Raw genomic sequence first — 17,857 nt, forward strand, 5'->3', positions numbered from 1 at the left:
TTACAGCAACTTCATCTCTCATTTTGTTTACTTACACAGCTGTTTTTGGATATCTATTGAGGAGGTGCATTCATTGCTCCCTTGGGCATGAGAAACTTAATGAAACCCTGTAGTGCTCCATTATTCTTCAATCTTGTCGTGTCTGCATGTTTGACATTTGAAGAGGAGATAATCTGGGGAGAGTGTGTGTGTGTGTGTGCGTGTGTGTGTGTTTGTGTGTTTGTGTGTGTGTGTGTGTGTGTGTGTGTGTGTGAGAGAGAGATGAAGTATGATTTCATAATTGATTAGGATTTTGACACTCCTGTAGTGTGAGCATGGCTTAAGTGACTACCATTGTACTGTCTATGGTGAGCCTGGAGTAGAAATGATCGGATTTTTGTCTTAAATATGTAACATTGCTTGTTATTCAAAATTCAACATACTATGGAAAGGACTTTGGGCTCTATCTTAGGTCCAGTGTTTCTATTTCTGCTTTTCCATTCTAATAAAAGCCAGTAGCCAAATACTTAACTTCAGTGCAGTTGTCCTTTGAGAGGTGTGTCATTTTGCCGTACTAACACCAGGCAAATCACAAACATGATTTTGATGGTAGATTGATATGAATATTGATTGTGTATGTTTTATTGTTAATGCATACAATTACGACAGCAACCTGAAAATGTTTCTATATTAATTTAATTTGACCTTTGATTATAATGCGTACTTAATTTATTTGGACTATAGCTTATGAAGTGATTCGGCAAACTATATAAAGAAAGGACTATTGAGATATTCACCACCCCAGATATTGTCAGCTAAACACACAATTTCAGCCATCTGTAATATAGATGTGTATTGCTTGCGGAGTGTTGAATACACCTCTTTCATACGTTGTCACGGTGCCACTCTTTATTTAGTCAAATTACGTGGACGCTGAAACTCAAGAAGTTTTGAAGCTTAATTCACACTCATAAGTCCTCGTGTTGACTTGGACGAGCTCTGGTCCTCCTCATGCCTGATGCTTACACAGCTGATGAGCTCGATATTTAACTCCGGTCCCCAGCGACTAATGCAAGTTAAACGCATCTGTGCTTGTTGTTAGGCTGCTGTTTTTCAAGGGCTCTCAGGGGTTCCAGCTTGTTGTTGAGTGTGATATTATGGAACATATAACAGGGCTTAATGGCAGCGCAGATGATTTAACTGCCCCCAAGGCAATAAAAAAAAAGGGAAACAATTTTGAATTGGACAACTTTTTACAAGGTGTTTTATTCTAGGTGTTATTGAGGCCTTTCATTTTCTCCACACACCCTAAAAATTCCCTGATGTGAAAAATTAGACAAAATCCCACAAAGCCTTTAATATTATAACACATTTGAGGCCAGAATCTCCATATATAATCATCTCATCTTGTATCTCATTTGAATTTTTAAATTATTGGTTAATTTAAAATTTATGAATGTTTGAGTGCAGCCTCCTTCCCCAGGCCTATCACAGTCTTGTGTTGTCTGCTCTGCTCTATCAGAGATGCTATGGCTATAATCCCGTGCCCAGAGGGGATGGATGACATGGATGAGTGTAAACTGTTGACATGGTGCTGTCTTCTGTGTGCTCTGATCAAAAACAGTGAAGCCCTCCTCTCATAACCTGCCTCCAAATAGTCTGCAGAGACTACCTTATCCGTTGTGATTCTCCGTGGTGACGGTGATTCCCCACGTTGAACTGAGGCATGTAAAATTAACATACTTACGACTTTACCTTTGCAGCCTTTGTGATCTTGAAGTAATAAATGCATTTCATTTTAAATATTACAGTGAAGACATTTCATACAAAAGTGTTGAACAGCCCCTGTTTCAAAGTGTACCACTTATTATAATTAATCCCCTGTAATGATGCAACTATTAGTAAGAGCTGAGCTTGTTTTAAGTAGTGGAAGATGTGTGTGTTCATGCATGTGTGTTTCTATTTTGTGTGTTCAGATGTTGATCAAGCCAGTACAAGTCTCTTTGCAAAGGCAGCTTGACATCAGCTAGCCCAGGGAGACCTGCTGACGTCACCTTTAACCCCACGAGACTATAAAATGTTACATACAGGAGTTGTCAAGTTTACTGAATCATGATACAACATTCAAATTATACAGTACACCAAAAAGTCCATACACCAAGCATTATCTGTATCCAGTTAAATTTGACCAATTTTTTATCAATTTATTTTCAGCCACCTGTGATTTTCCTTAGGTTGTTGTGTCTTCAGTGATTCAAAGTTTTATTATCATTTATTATTATAGTCATATTATTGTTTAATAATGTTTTAGGGAGAAGGGTCGCAAAGACACACATGAATAGACTATTCTTATAATTTAAGGTATTTTGCATATAACATAATTTTTCTCAAGATGCACATCTGTGAAAGTAACTGAACACTTGAAAAACACTGAACACAGTGTTTAGTACAATATGCAGGTGGTTGTACTAGAAAGTCCACTAAATTGAAGACTGGAACAGTGATTTGTGTCTCCACTTTGAGTCTGGAAGATTGTGCTCTTATTCCATTCCCTGTTTCACAGAAACAATCTGTGTACCCAATTGTTTGCATCCCTCTAGCAGCAGGAAACAAATATTATCCATTATATGGTTACAATACAGGTTTTGAATGTCAGTGGGATAGAGTGCTTCAAGCAACACAGAACTGTGTTGTTTGTCTCATGCATCTGATTGACAAGGCTTCAGTTCAACATCCTTCGGTGCAGGCACAGGCTGCATCTGTTGTGAGAGTTGATTTTCCCCACTGAGTTTGATTGCTGCAAATCTTGGACTGCACCATAGTGTATGTGCTCAGGGACAATTCCTGCCTCTAGCTTTCAGTGTAATTCTTTTGACAATGTGTTGTTTCTCTCAGGCAATTTGCCCCAAGAAGAGTGAGAGATTTGTGCACTCATTGATTGTCTTCATTCCTGGCAACATATGCCGTTTGCATCATACCCAAACGAGCCTTCATATATGAACTTTGCAGGGAAGCTGGCATTTTTCCAAACATATTGACCATTCAGCCTATTTTTTTCTTTCAAGCCAGCTGCCGCTGTAAACATTTTGATTGATTATATCTGTAGGAGAGCAAGAAGCATCACAGGAGCTGGAGGAGAAGGTCCTCCTGCCTGGTGCAGATTCCTGGCTGTGATGATAATTGCCACCAATCAAGGCATTGTGTCAAATGATTGCACCCGGGCTGAAGCAAGGGGTTTGTGGTACATGTGGTCACCAATGTTGCTCCTGCGTTTGTTTTCATTGATTTATTGGTTTATGAGGATAAAAAAAAAGTTAATGTTGCGGTTAATGTTGCAGGTCTTGTCAAGACATATAGAGATAAGTAGCAAAACATATTTTCTACACTTTAAACGTCTTTTTTTTTTCCAACTGCAGATAACTGTAGATACCTAGTTTTTCTGTCTACAGTGATGTCTACAGTAAATGTCAGGTGATGTCATCACCGCTGCTTGCATTATATTCCTTATAGAATATTCTTCCCTCGTGCTTGAAATTTGCCATTTTCTGTCCTGGCAGTGTTGAGCATTTGTTTTTGTTTTTGTTTTCTTGTGTACACAGATCAGGGTCAAGTGAACATTTTTCTATATTGGTTATTATCATGGGCCGCCCATGGTGTATATTTATTTGTGAACTGGGTTATCATCAAACATACTATGAAGATCATATATTTTGAGTGTGCATGAATAGGTTTTAAGAGAATGTTGAATAATTGTTTCACTGACTAATTTTCCTACCCACTTATCTGCTCCTCACAGTTACATTGGGTGGCCAACTTCACCACAGGGAAGACCGGCACCATGGGAGCACAGGTGTAATGAGGGAGAGGAGGGCAGCTGCTGAACCGTATTGGTCCTATTCAGGTGGGTTGTACACCAGCCACAAGAGGAAACCAACCCAATCCTTTTTACAGACGTCACACATAAGGCCATAGTGACCGTGGCTTCTCTACACCATCCTTTTCTCAAAATTTGATCTTAACAAATCAATGATTGTATTATGTATCTCACTTTGCAATTTTTAGATAGCCTGCCGATGTTGTGGCAGTAAAACAGGTATGGAATTGAACATAAAAGCTTCAGTGACGTAACACTTTACACATGCATCAGGTAGAGCTTTGTAATCTACAAAATGACATGGCTAAAACTATAAATTACCTTCCCTGTCAGGCAGTGGATGACCTCATCCTTTACTTTGAGGATAAAGAGATCAGACTGCAGGCCATTTCCTTAATTTGACGATGTTTTTGGTTGATTTTCTTCTAAGAGGAAGCTGCGAACGGCTGCAAGCAGCTTTTCAAATCTCCTCATTGTGGCAGATGTGTCACACTCATCTCAGGTTGTCAAAACACTGCATATCTGTTCTGTCCCACAATATTTCTGCCTCGTTTGGTTTTCACAGATGTTGTTTTTGCTTTATTATTACTGCATTATTGCATTACATCATGTATATTTTATGCTTTAATATACTTTGATAGTAAAATGTGTTATGTGCTATGGGGCAGCAAAATGTCTGAAAAAACTGACATTCCAGTATGTTTTTTTTAATGTCGTATGTAAAGCTGTACCATTATGAAGATAGTTTGACCAATTCTACTATTAAATAGCATTTGTTGTTACTTATAAATGCATTCAGAAAGCTGTGTTCACTGAGGTGTTTCACCAGCTTAGTGTTAAAAGCTTTAAACAAGTGGTTTTCATACGTAATTTGGTAAAACATATTTTTTTGTATGTATCTGAGTAGATTCTCTTTGTGAAAGGTTTTTGGCATAACTGAAATAATCATTTTAAATACACTCAATGCCGCATCCAACCTGCAGCATTGAGGCAGTAAACTACTTTTTCTTCCCACTTATGCAGAGAATTAAATATTGGTTCCTTTAAAAAGTCAATGCTTTATAAATTCCTTTGTGGATGATGTGATAGTTAAATATTTAGCGAGGTTTATATGAGGGGGAGATGTTATTTGGTTCTGAATATTTTCTATAAACATACATTTTTTTTACAAAACTGCCTTGCATTCAGTGTTGCACATAATGCAATCCGTTTTTGTCCATTGAACAGCTCTGATTACATAAAGAAGGGAGGTGTGCGCTTTTAATTGAGGGCATCTCATTAAAATATTTCAAAAAGCCAGTAGCTGTCTGTAATATTCATCAATGTATATTTTCCATAGTTAGAAACTCCACCAGGCCATTGTCTAACTTGGCTCCTCTATTCGGGGTATGAATCACAGCTCTCAGAATGATTCTACTTGTTTGGCACTGCTACTTTTAGAATATTTTTTGTGTATTTTTATGTGTGTAAAGACATGCTTCTTAAGAGACTGGTTGGTTATTGGGAGACCATATCTCTTTTTATAAATAGGTATTTTAGTTTTATATAGGAAGGGCATATACTGTATAGGAAGGGCATGCAAAGCATGTACAAAGCCCAGGTCACAAACCAGCTGATGGGGTGATGTGGGCATTCACTTTAGGCCTGTGAAGCCATCTATTTGTACTGGTGAGGACAGCTGGGTGATTGCTCTGAGATAAAGGGAAGCATTGAGCGAACAGAGAAATGTCCATTGCATTGGAAAGGTAATTAGTGGCTTAGGCGGTGAATGGGGACGGACAAGCGTGCTGTAGCAGCTAAATGGTTGTTAAGGACATTTGCTCTGTGCAAGTGAGTGGAAAAAAGTACACATAGTAAGGTTAGCTTGAAGTTAAAAGGTAAGGCTACAAAATAGACTGTGAGCTAGAAAAGAGACATAATATATTTAGGTGCATACATCCCTCATTTCTTCACACTTGCTCACCCTTCACTGTGTATCCCTCAGTCTACAGAGCTGTTTAAGGAATGCAGAAAAAAATGTAAGTCTCAGAAACTGGAGCAGGAACAACTTTGTTAAATTCTTAATTTTGAATAAACTAAAAAAAAAAAAAAAAGTTTGAAAATTAACGTCCCACATCCATGCCTGAGTTTGTACAGTGTCAAATATTTCATTATGTGAAATATTGGTCTGAAATTTTTCATTAAGAAATTAGCATTTTTATCAACATCAAAATAAAGTTTCATGAAAATTAAAGAATGCTAAGCCTCCCTTGATTTTGCACAGTAGTTTAGTACTCTTAAGAGTGAAAGGGCTCTGTTCCAGAGCAGCCATTTGCTGACACGGCAAGGCCCTGTGTGCTTTGGTTATAAACCTGGATGTAAGTTGCCTCGGAACCTACACTCTGCAATTTGATTAAAAGTTATTTAAGGTATGGACTGTGTGTGTGTGCGCGCATGTGCGTACGTGAATGTTCATGTGTGTGTGCACATATATATGTGTGCATACACACTTGTGTGGAGGCATTTTTCATAAGAGGGATGATACCACACTCCTTATAAGACTCCCACAGGAGCACAGCTATGCATCATTTCCCCCTTTTTGTATCTCTGGAGGTTTTCACATCTTCTCTGTTTGTTCCTCTACCTTTACTGGTAGTTTGGCCAGAATTAGTTTGCTGTTGATTGAGCTCTAGTTGATTTATTGTTCTAGTTTAATTACCACACAACAGTTGGACTACCTTAATATGCTTTTGCAGAGGTATTATGCTTAATCCCCTTTAATGATGTGCAGAATTAAAAAAAATCAAACAGAAACGTAGCAAAGAATAATGTCTTAGATGTAGGAAAGTACGGATTATTGCCCCCAAGACACTTGTCTACCCTCAATGTTATAATCACGCTGTTATAGTTTGTCAACTCCCTGAATGAACTTGTATGTCACTTAACACTGATCTGAATTAATTACACTAATGAAATATTCATGTTTTGAAAGTTCACAATTTGGCTAAAATATAAAAGAAACATTCATTAGCACAGTCCTGTGGCTCACGTTGATTAGGGGATGTGATGCTAGTACATCCACAAATGTAAAAAAAAGGTATTAATAAGTCTCAGTTACTTACCACGTTAGTAACATACCCAAAGATCTGTGTACAGCTCCAACTTGCTTTTCATCCATCTGTCATGGATGTTTGTGTTAACTGCACCGTCACCCTGACAAGCTGCTGCATTCAGCAGAAGAGCCTGCTATCACATAATACATGTGGGTTATATTTCGTCTCACTGTGATTGTTTATTCCACATCACAGAAGTTGCCTGTCATCATTAGAAATCTTTCCACTCATGTCTCTTATAATGAAGTGAATGAAGTGTCTTTTTCAATCAATTGCCATGTCGATCCAACTTAATTAGTACTTTAGAGGATACAAAACAAGATTAGGTAGCTCACTGTTCTTGATTGCTTGGGCTGTTTGTTATGTTTTGAATTAACTCTCACTTGTATTGTTGCTCACACTTTCTGTAGCTGCATGTTGTATAGCCTCTCTACAGATCTAATTTTATTTGTTAAAACCATGTTTTATAAAACTGCACTGATTAGGTTGCCGACTGTTAGTATAAAGATGTCAATCTTACATTATTCTGCTTTTGTACACTTGGTCTACTTAATTTACATACATTATCAATGTATTTCAGACACAGTTGTTCAAACAAATACCCAAGGTTTCAGAGCAGACTTAATGAGTTGATTTCAAAAAAATTTTTTAGTTGGTTTTAGCAAGATAAATAGTGTGATTCATGCAACCTTAAGTCGTCTGGATGCTTGTGAGGGCACTGAAGTATGTCATGTGTTGCTTGACCCCTCCTTCTAAAAGCTTGTGGGAAAAGAGCGATGTTGTCATGGTGCCCGACAGACGATGTTCTGACTCCAGGAGGTAATGAATCCAGAGGAGAATTTCTCCCAGTAAACCTGAACGTAAGAGAAGCCTTTAATTCAACTGATTCTGACTATATGGCTGTACAGCAGGAATGCTGTCATGTAGGGAATTCTACCCAGGGATTGAGGGATATACTCCACAGAGATGAAGATATAAATACCTGTCCTAGCATACAGTATTCTGCCTTATGTTTGTCTAGTGGGGACCAGAGATCTGATTAATAACAAATAAAAAATGTTTTACTCTTGATTGTCTAAAAATAATCAAATTTGGGTAGTAAAATCAGTGTATTATCGATCCATCGATATAGATATTGATGTATTGATGTATCGGTGTATCTAGATAGATACAGATAGAACTACAAAGCAATGATTAAAATCAGACTTTGCCCAAATTGACAATTGAATTGAATTTCCAAATGTAATGCAGTCCAGTGAAGTCTGTAAGTGATATGAATCTCAGAATGATTAGATGATATATACTCTTTCAATTAGTGCAATATCTTTCAACTACCCAATTAAATATACTGATACATACATGTTGGTTCAGAGATGACTCTGAAATTTCTATTTAGTTCTGTCTGTTATCAGACCATTTTGAACAGCAAACATAACTAAATCTATTCAAACGAGCAATCACAGCTTGCACTGACCCTTTATCCAGGTACTCATGCACCCAGGCTGCCGGTTGGTAAAGTTTTGCCTCTGATATTCTGTCAGAGGAATTTAGAATGTCCCTAGTAGGTACATCACCTGCATTTTTATCGATAACAAACCCACACCAGTCAAAGTTGTCTTGTGACTCGCGAGGGACAGCAGAGCTCTTGGCAGGAAGATGCTCCTCCAAACTGTCAAAGTTCTGCTGTCTCTGTCCGTCTTTTATTGAGCATCAGCATAGCAACAGTACATAGTTTACGTCATCAATTCCATTAAAGCAGTTTACCATTAAAACAAGTAAAAACATTTGATGTGGTTTCACAACTTCTCACCACAATGTTATCTTGGTTAGCTTTCTTTGTATCAATATGGGTTGACTTTTCTAGGAAATACATGGGCGACAGATGTCTGGGCACGTACACATTTGAGCCTATGTCCTCAGCTGAACCCACTGCCTCTATACTGAATTAAAAGCATAAGTTCTTTCACATTTACCAAATTGATAACATAATTTCTTTCACATGTTCTAACATCTTGTCATATTCTTTTTTCATCGGTTTAAGATAGTACAGTAATCCCTCGCATTTTCACGTTTCAAGATGCCCGGCTTCACCTCATCGCGGATTTTTAGTAGATAGTCAAATTATACCGTACACGCATTCTATTGGCTGACAGCATCCATAAGTGCGCCGCGTCCTGAGACTCAAGGAACACAGCGCACTTCCATGTACAGTACTAAAGAAACGCTTAAAAGCGCTTTAAACAATCGATAAGATTGTGGGAAAAGGTAATATAGATAGAAGGTCATTTAATTCAGTATAGGGAGGGTTCATAAATGTTTAAATTGCCAAAATAAATAGTTTGTTGCTGTATTGCGGAATTTCGTTATTTGTGGGTTGTCCTGGAATGCATTAACCGCGAGAAACAAGGGATCACTGTTATGCCAAAGTTCATGTTGGAAAACGTGAGTAAATATTTTCTGCTAAATACAATCTTGACTGTTGACTGAAACAATTACTTTTGGTGTCCTTTGGAAGACACTAAGCCCCAGACCAGCGCCATCAGTGTTTCAAAGGGCATAGGAGATATACTGTACATTGGATAAAAGCTTAATATACATTAAAACAATCCATTCTAAATCAATCATTTAGAGCAACTCAAAAGAAATGTATACATACAGGGTTTTATAAGTCTTAAAACAACAGTATCCCTTTTTTTCTATGGAAATCTGCACCATAGTAGCATCCTGACAAATCTTGAATGTTGATTCATTGGCTGTCAATTATATCACATTTAACCATTGACAGGCACATCCTCGTTTTGATGTCTCAGCTCCTACTCATGTCTATGTAGGCAATGTTGTGTGCTACAATTATCTGTGGTTTACATCATAAAGAATATCCTTTTTCCCCCTTTGTTTTTAGAATAATGGCAGTGCTTGTGTACAATACTCTGAACCCCCAGGACTCTTTAAGTGTTGTTGTACTCATTCTATAACATTCCTGTACCACCTCTCCTAGCCACATGCAGTGCGTTCTGGACTTTATTAATTTCCCCCTGCTGGGAGTACAGAAAAAGATTCATCCGTCTTGCAACCCCTGCATTTGTAGTCACAGCCATTCTCAGTAATGATGGAGCTTAACACAACATCATCTATATTCCTCCAGTCTTGCCGTTGTGTTGTATCACCTTGTGGTTCTACCTGCACTCGTCTTCTAGAAAAAAAAGTTGCAGGAAGACTAATTATTAAAAAGGAATTTTTCACGACTGAAGCAAACTCATTATTCATCTTGGTTATTGCTTGCCGTTTGGATCAGCTTTCGTGTATCAGAATTGGTTCATTTGTCTCTGTCGGGTGGGCCCTTGACAGATGTGCCAATATGGGTTCCGAAGTTCTGTGCTTCGGGAGAAGCATCTTAATTCTCCATGATGTATCACATTGGCAGCAACCAATTTGGAAGTATGGAGCCACAAATCATCTTAGCACACGGCTTCTGACAATCTGTTTCCTTTCTCCCGACGAGGTAAATATATTAAGGATGGAAATAAATTATCTATTCCCGAACCCTTAACTAAATCATCTTGTTTTTGTTTTGATTGTTTTTCTTCTCACATCGGCATGTTCAGAGACCAGTATGATGGGCTTGTGCCTACAGGAAACATGATACTAAGGCCCTTTTATCAGCAGTTATGACAAATACCACCAGGCTTTTTTGCTTCCCTGTTTAGGGCAGACTGATGGATTGGACCATCAGGTTTGTTGTATCACCTAATTAATTTGATTCCAGGTGGCACATGGTGCTAGTTTGCCCTGTGGAAGCATATTAGGTTTAGTTTGTGGTCAGGCTTAATATAATGGATGTGGACATACTCCATTTGCATTGCTGAGGAAGTGTGAGATTGCCAGCCCACAGGTTTCGTCTCTAATGTGGTTATACTGATGAGCAGGAGTGAGTTAGCGAGTAGCTCAGCAAAATTTTTAAACATGTGATGATGGCTTACTTAATGAGAACATATGCCCCAGAGGTGAGGATTTAACTGTAGGGGGCAAGGCAGTAATAATACTGCAAAATGTTTGATGTGCAGTGCTTTGCATGAATTATTAATCAGTGCTTGATATACAATCACATGTTTAAATGTTGCTTAGGTATAAAGTGTACTGCTGAGTTGTGTTTGGATGCATTTGATAGCATTTAGTACTACATCACTTCCAAATCACTGAAGTTTTCATGCTGGTAATATCATTTATTCTCTGCTACTATCTCCACTTTATTGAATTACACTGTTAACTATTGATTCCTGTCTGGATTCTAAATTACAAGAACACTTGCTGTGAAAATATGTAGCTATTGTTGTCCCTGCTTAGCTTGCAGAATAGCCGCAGCATAGAAGAGTAATGGTTGCTGAGGGAGTGCACTGAGCTTAGAAAGGGCAATAGCTCAGAGTGGTTTAAGCTTTTTTATTTTTTTGAACTGTGAGACTTTGTAGCTAAAGGGTGCCCATGGGGTGGGTAAAATTGGTTTACTTATAAAATAAACAATAAAAATTTATAAATAAGACTTTTGTAATGGCTTGAGTATGTGCTCCATTATTTGGTTTATTACTCACACTTATCATTGGACAGAATAAATATGACATAAGCCATAAACTCTGTATGTAATGCATATAAAACTTCTACGTTAATCAATTTAAATTCAACTTCATATTTTCACATTATCAGGTAGACGGAAGATCACTCAGCCCTGTCATTTTTTGTCTTGTGGAGTCCCATTACTCATTAATGTTTGAGCTCATATACCTACAAGGGGTGATGAATAATGTATCTGTACAGTATCTTGAATTATTGGGGTGGAAGCAGATCTTTGGTTTCTCGTGTGATAATCCAAACCCAAATGCAAATACTCATTAATTTTTTTAAATTTGTGTTTTCAATATCTATTCCTCATGAAATCAGAAAACATGAATTTGACGTTACTGACCTTTCAATGATCTGACGGAAAAATAATCACATACATGGTCTGTTTTGTGACATTCCATACCATTGCCAAGCTCAGTTTTGAATTGATATCATGTGATTGTCGGTACTTTTATACCTGCCCACACCAACTTCTAAATAACTAAATTCAAACCATCTTGACCAGTATTCACCTGTCCCATAACATCAATGTTCTATCCCTCGATGTCAAGTCCCTCCTCCCTTCAGTCCATTGATTTCCCTAGTCATTTGTCCTTCCCAATGTTGGCTGCATCCAACTTCTGAGCTGTCAGTTTGCATGTGGATGCTATGGGATGGTGAAGAAGTGGAAGTACACACCGGATTAAGGTTGCATTTAGAATGGCTGCTTACCGTTAGCTCAGCACACATCTGGGGATGTGGGCATGTGCTTCCCAGTGATTTGTGACCTAATTTAGCAGTTTTGGTGCACGCAAGGCTAAAAAACTTTAACATTTCCTCCTTCTCTGCGTCAAATATTTCCTCTCTTCCCGCAGGGTGTCTCCTGACTGGCACATGTATCCACATATGCACACAATCTCCCACTCTCAAGCTGTAAAAATACAAGCAAAGGATGACTGTGAAACCACATGAATAAGCAGCAGACAGAAATGTTTAGCTCTGCAGAGAGTCTTCTCCAGACACCCAATTTATCATCATCCTCCAGAATAAATACTGTAAATGCATGTCTGTTTAGTTCACAGTACACCACTATTGAAATTACTTATAGTTGTTTGGCTGAAGGTAATGCACACCTCCACTAAGAAGGTTCTGTCGAGATGACCTATTGCTGTCCATTTTAATCAGACCAACCACCATGTCTTCCACTAATGGCTGGACTGACACTACTTCGATGTGCACAGCTGTGATCTCTGCAGAGGGATCAGGAACAAACAGGAAGGCATCTATTAAATGTATCCACTCGATGACCTTTCTAATACAGCCACCAGCATCTGAACACGAGCTGCACAGCACCATTCAGCTCTGTCATTATTATCATTATTATGTTCCCAGTTTATCTTTTATATGAAATGTTAAATTGGGAGATTATTAGAAGATGGTCAAAGTTCTCAATCTGTGAGTTGGCTTTGGATTTTCCTTTGCCTTCTATTCATATGACATATGAATGCTTATGGCTTATGATTATTGCTCTACACTTATCACTGAATTCAAATATTGTACATTACTTGGTGACCATTTAGCTCATAAGTGGTGCCTTTTAAAAAAAAAAATCAGGACTGTTTCGATTTGGACAGCAGGTTTTTTGTCTTTCAACGCAAACTTTCTCATTGCATACTTCCATACTCAACCTGGCAAATTTGAGCACACAGTAGAAGTATGTTTACAGTGAATATGTAAAAATGTAGTGTATTCTAAGTACCTGGATGGCACACTCAAAATGACCCAGGAAGTCAGGAATGATGGACACTTCTCACTCTCAATGATTATTATCTTGTTATGTCGTGGGAAAGGGAGGGGCCAACGACACATCAAACCAGTGAAAACCACAGCCATGGAAGCGACCGTTTCAGAGAACAACATCAAAGTCTAAGCTGATAGATATTTTAAAATCTTATGGCTGTCGTTTTTGGTTAGTGCGCTGCAGCAGTTTGAGATTTAAAACAACACTACCTTGTTGAAATTCATACATTACACATATGAGTATACTTAAATGTAGAATACTGCATGTGAGCATACTAACTGAAGTACGTAAATTAGGACACCTTGTATGTCAGTGAATATCAGTGTGTGAGTACAGGTAGTCCTCAACATACGAACGTTCGACGCACGAGCATTCAGAGATACAAACGTGCTCTGCGATATCCACCTGTCCTGCAGTTCCCTTGTCTTCCACCAACCCCGCTGAGCAGCACCGCTGCATTCACACAGCTCAAACACTCTCCCCGTCTTGTTGTTGTTTGCTGATGTCTTTGTGAGCATCTTAAGGCATCAGGCTTCATACCTTGCTACTTTACTGGTTAGCATGGATGATTAAGCAAAGGCTAGTGAAGGTAGTGGTAGTGGCTACCAGCTCCCCAATAACAACTCTGCCCCTCACCAACAATAATTCCCCCCTCCCCCTCCTCTTCCTTCACTCTGGAGGTAAGTCTGTGCTACATGCAACAGTACCTTACAATGGAGCGTCAACATCAACAGCTGACTCTGGCTGTTGTTGTTGGATGCGTGTAAAAAATTGGTGGAGAGTTCCTTGATGTGTCTTCCTCAAGTATTAAATTGGTAACACTTCATTTTAAGGTACACCTATTCACCATTAATTAGTTTCTTATTAACATGTAAATTAGTAACATAATGGCTCTTAATTAGTCATCATTAATGACTTATTAATGCCTTTCTGCATGGCCTTATTATACAACCAGTAAGCCATTAACTAAAAGTCTTTCCTCAATAACCTTAGAATTATTGCTTATTAGTACTAAGTAAGGAAGTTATTGTATATGAATTACGATCTCAATATCCTTTGCTTAGTATGGACTTAATAAGGTGGTAGTACCCCAAGAATAGTTATTCTCCCTTAATACCACTTAATTAACATAACAAAACTACAAATATTAATAGTGTCCAATTCTATTCCGTCTATCATGACAACACCATTCTCAGTCTGCCCTCATACCAAATAGTTGTAGATAATAATTTGATATTTTATATTCTGAAAATCAAAATAGCGACTCGAGTCGACTCGAGTCCAAGTCACGGTGACTCAAGTCCCCATCTCTGGACTAAGTTAAAGCATTATGCACCTGCACTCAGCTAGCTTAACATTACATTAGCTATTTAGCCTCGACACTGCAGATAAACGGGAGGGTTTAATACTCTTCAACTATGTAAATGGCCCAGGTACGGGTGTTATGATGTGCCTACAAAACTCAGGGAGACTTTCAATTAACAGGCTAGCGCTTAACTTACCATTTTTGTTACAAGAATTTCCCTCTTCACTCTCCAAGCTATGAACGAAACGTCAAATAGCCACCTTCTCCGGATCTTTAACGTGACTGGTGGCTCCCTTTGGATGATTGGATGAGAATGTCACATGACGGCAGAGTAGCAGTCAATGATTGGATGAGAGCAACATACCGGAGTAGCACGGCTACGGACTAGTAGATTCTTGTGTCAGTCATTACTCTACAAAGTGGTTCGCTTTGCGCCTTTTTGGAAGCAGGACTGCGAGGTTGAAAGACTTTAGTGAGCTTCTTTGTTCAGTTAAAATTCTGTTATATTGTATTAGAAAAGTGAAATATATGTGCACAGGGGAATAAATCACCTGATGCAGTAATTGTAGAGCAAGTTTAGGCTGTGGAAGTGCAATGTTTGTACAGTCCAGTACATTTGTTCTAACCTTTGACAAGTCATGTTGAGCTGTGCAGGTTTTATATTTTTTAGTTTTAATTTTTTTGTATTTTTGTACTTTATATTGCACAGTGTTTTTCAACAATAGAGTACCTGTATTATCATACAGGATGACCTGCTTATTTGTTTGATACCATGTTGTAGATATATTTACATGCATTGATACACTTATCAGCGTTTGAAATTTAAGGAAAACCCCATTACCTGTTTGAGCAGTATTTGTTGTCAGCCTGGGGAAAACCTGAAGAAGTGGTTTAATAAATGAGGTATTTGTACTTGTGCTGTCTTTGTTATTCTACCACTGAATGAGAGGGAACTTACTGTAAAGATTGATCCATTTTTCAAAGGTGTAACCCATCACTTGTTTATTGCAGTAGTTATGTGCTATAACATAGTAAATAATTGTGAAAAGGAGGCAAATTTAAGGAACATGTGTTGGTTAATAAGTGTTTCTTAGTTAATTAGTAATGATCAAGATGTCACTTTAGTATGGGGAACATATTCTAAGTAACAAAGACTTAATTTAGAGTTATTTGGACACTATTAATATTTGTAGTTTTGTGTTTTGTTATGTTCATTAAGTGGTATTAAGGGAGAATAACTATTCTTGGGGTACTACCACCTTATTAAGTCCATACTAAGCAAAGGATATTGAGATCGTAATTGATATACAACTTCCTTACTTAGTACTAATAAGCAATAATTCTGAGGTTATTGAGGGAAGACTCTTACTTAATAGCTTACTGGCTGTATAAAAGGCCATGCAGAACAAGGCATTAATAAGTACTCGATAATGACTAATTAAGAGCCAAAATGTTACTAATTTGCATGTTAATAAGTAATTAATTAATGGTGAATGGGTGTACCTTAAAATAAAGTGTTACCATTAAATTATAAGGAACAACAGTTTACTGTGCGTAAACTAATATGGATTCAAAACAACTGCATGGATCACGAGTTACGCTTAATGGTAGATATTGACCTATACTTACAAATTGAATATATTGTGTTTTTAATTCAAATTATTTTACGGTAAGATGATATTGTGTGCTTCTAATGGTTTTCTAGTGATTTTGAGAGCTCAGTATTTGTGATGGACAGACGCGAAGTCAGTGAAATTAAATAAACTTGTTTATTATTTTACCTTGTATTTTGTTTATGAAAACTGATGTATAATTGAGAATGACTTAACTCGAAATTACCTGTACTGTATTTTATTTCATTACGTGTTGATTTTATGTCCTGTTATTGTTTCTGGTCTTAGGGAGTAGTTCTTTCATATTTAGAGTAGTATTGACATTTAAGTGACCTGAAATGGTGATAATAGATTGAAATTTAATAAATAACAATTTACGAACAATTTACCCTAACCCTTACAAACAACCTCTTGGAACCAATTGTGTTGTATGTTGAAGATTACCTGTACTTCTCTTCCATTTTGGTTTTGTTTTGTTTGCATATTTCTGTATTCCTGAGGATGTTAAGACCAATATCAGATACAAATGCTGTATTCTTAATATCATTATTATTGATAAAAACATACTGAATATATTGTATCTATAGAAATCTCATCAATCTCACGAGAGGGGACAAGAGTTTCTATTAGGGAATTTCAGGTAGATCACTGTGACATTTTGTAATTTTCAGATTGTTATTGAAGTTAAAAATAACATGTACAATCTGGCATTTGAGGATTCACTGTATGGCTGCAACACTTAAGCTTTATCTGCTTACTGTTGCCAGTGGTCTGCTTCATGGTCACTTGTCTGACTTTCATGGCATCAGACTGATACCATGAAAGTCAGGCAAGTGAGACGTCTGTTTCAAATGTTTCTCCCAAGGAAATTAGCAGCCTGCTTCTTGTTTTATTCCTGTTCCTCTTTTATTCTTGTACAGTCAAATCATTCTCCTGGTATTGTGTCTCAGCAATATGTAGGTCAAGGGGTCAGTATTCCTTGGCCAAGCATTTACAACTGCTCTGACTCACCCTCCTGCGATGTGATTTCAGACTCGTAAGAACTTCTTCTTGATCACCATTTGTGATCCAGTGCACTGAAATGGTCTAGTCAGTTAAATTACTTTAAATGGAAAAACGTCACTGTTTTTGATTCTGAAACAAGGTTTATGCTTCTGGTCTTTTTTTGTGTTCCTTCAAAAGTGGCCTGTCAGTCTAATCATTCTGTGCATCCAATCATGCATGCCCTTCACTTGTTTTTTTTGACAATGACAAACATAATAATAATATTATATATTTAATAATTTAATAATATTATTTATATTTAATAATATATTTACATAATTTGTAAAAAAAATACTAAAATGGAAAATTAACAATATACGAATGCTCAAAATAATTTTGTTTTCTCAAGGGCTTGCTTAAATACATAGAGGTTTTACTTTCGATGATGAATCTGTTGAAAAGGCCACCTTATACAAGTAATGTGTGAAATGATAAAATAATGTTTTGCACATAAGTCAGACAGTTTAAAATGAAAATGTCTTTTTCTTTTAAAACTAAATCTTGTTTCAATTTCAGTGTCAAGACTAGCTAGAAATCTGCTGTTTCTGTTTAATA

At 37.4% G+C, this 17,857-nt stretch overlaps 1 protein-coding gene across 2 annotated transcripts in view; it reads left to right on the forward strand.

The window, feature by feature from the left end:
- ca16b (carbonic anhydrase XVI b) overlaps window positions 1–17,857 on the forward strand; it is a 146,673-nt gene that overhangs the window by 32,858 nt on the left and 95,958 nt on the right. For both annotated transcript variants that reach the window (XM_068314951.1, XM_068314950.1), the window contains one exon: window positions 3,776–3,880. In XM_068314951.1, coding sequence (XP_068171052.1) covers window positions 3,776–3,880 — 105 coding nt within the window. The remainder of the gene's footprint in view (window positions 1–3,775; window positions 3,881–17,857) is intronic.

This window comes from Antennarius striatus, chromosome 5, assembly GCF_040054535.1.
Source record: "Antennarius striatus isolate MH-2024 chromosome 5, ASM4005453v1, whole genome shotgun sequence".
NCBI lineage: Eukaryota > Metazoa > Chordata > Actinopteri > Lophiiformes > Antennariidae > Antennarius > Antennarius striatus.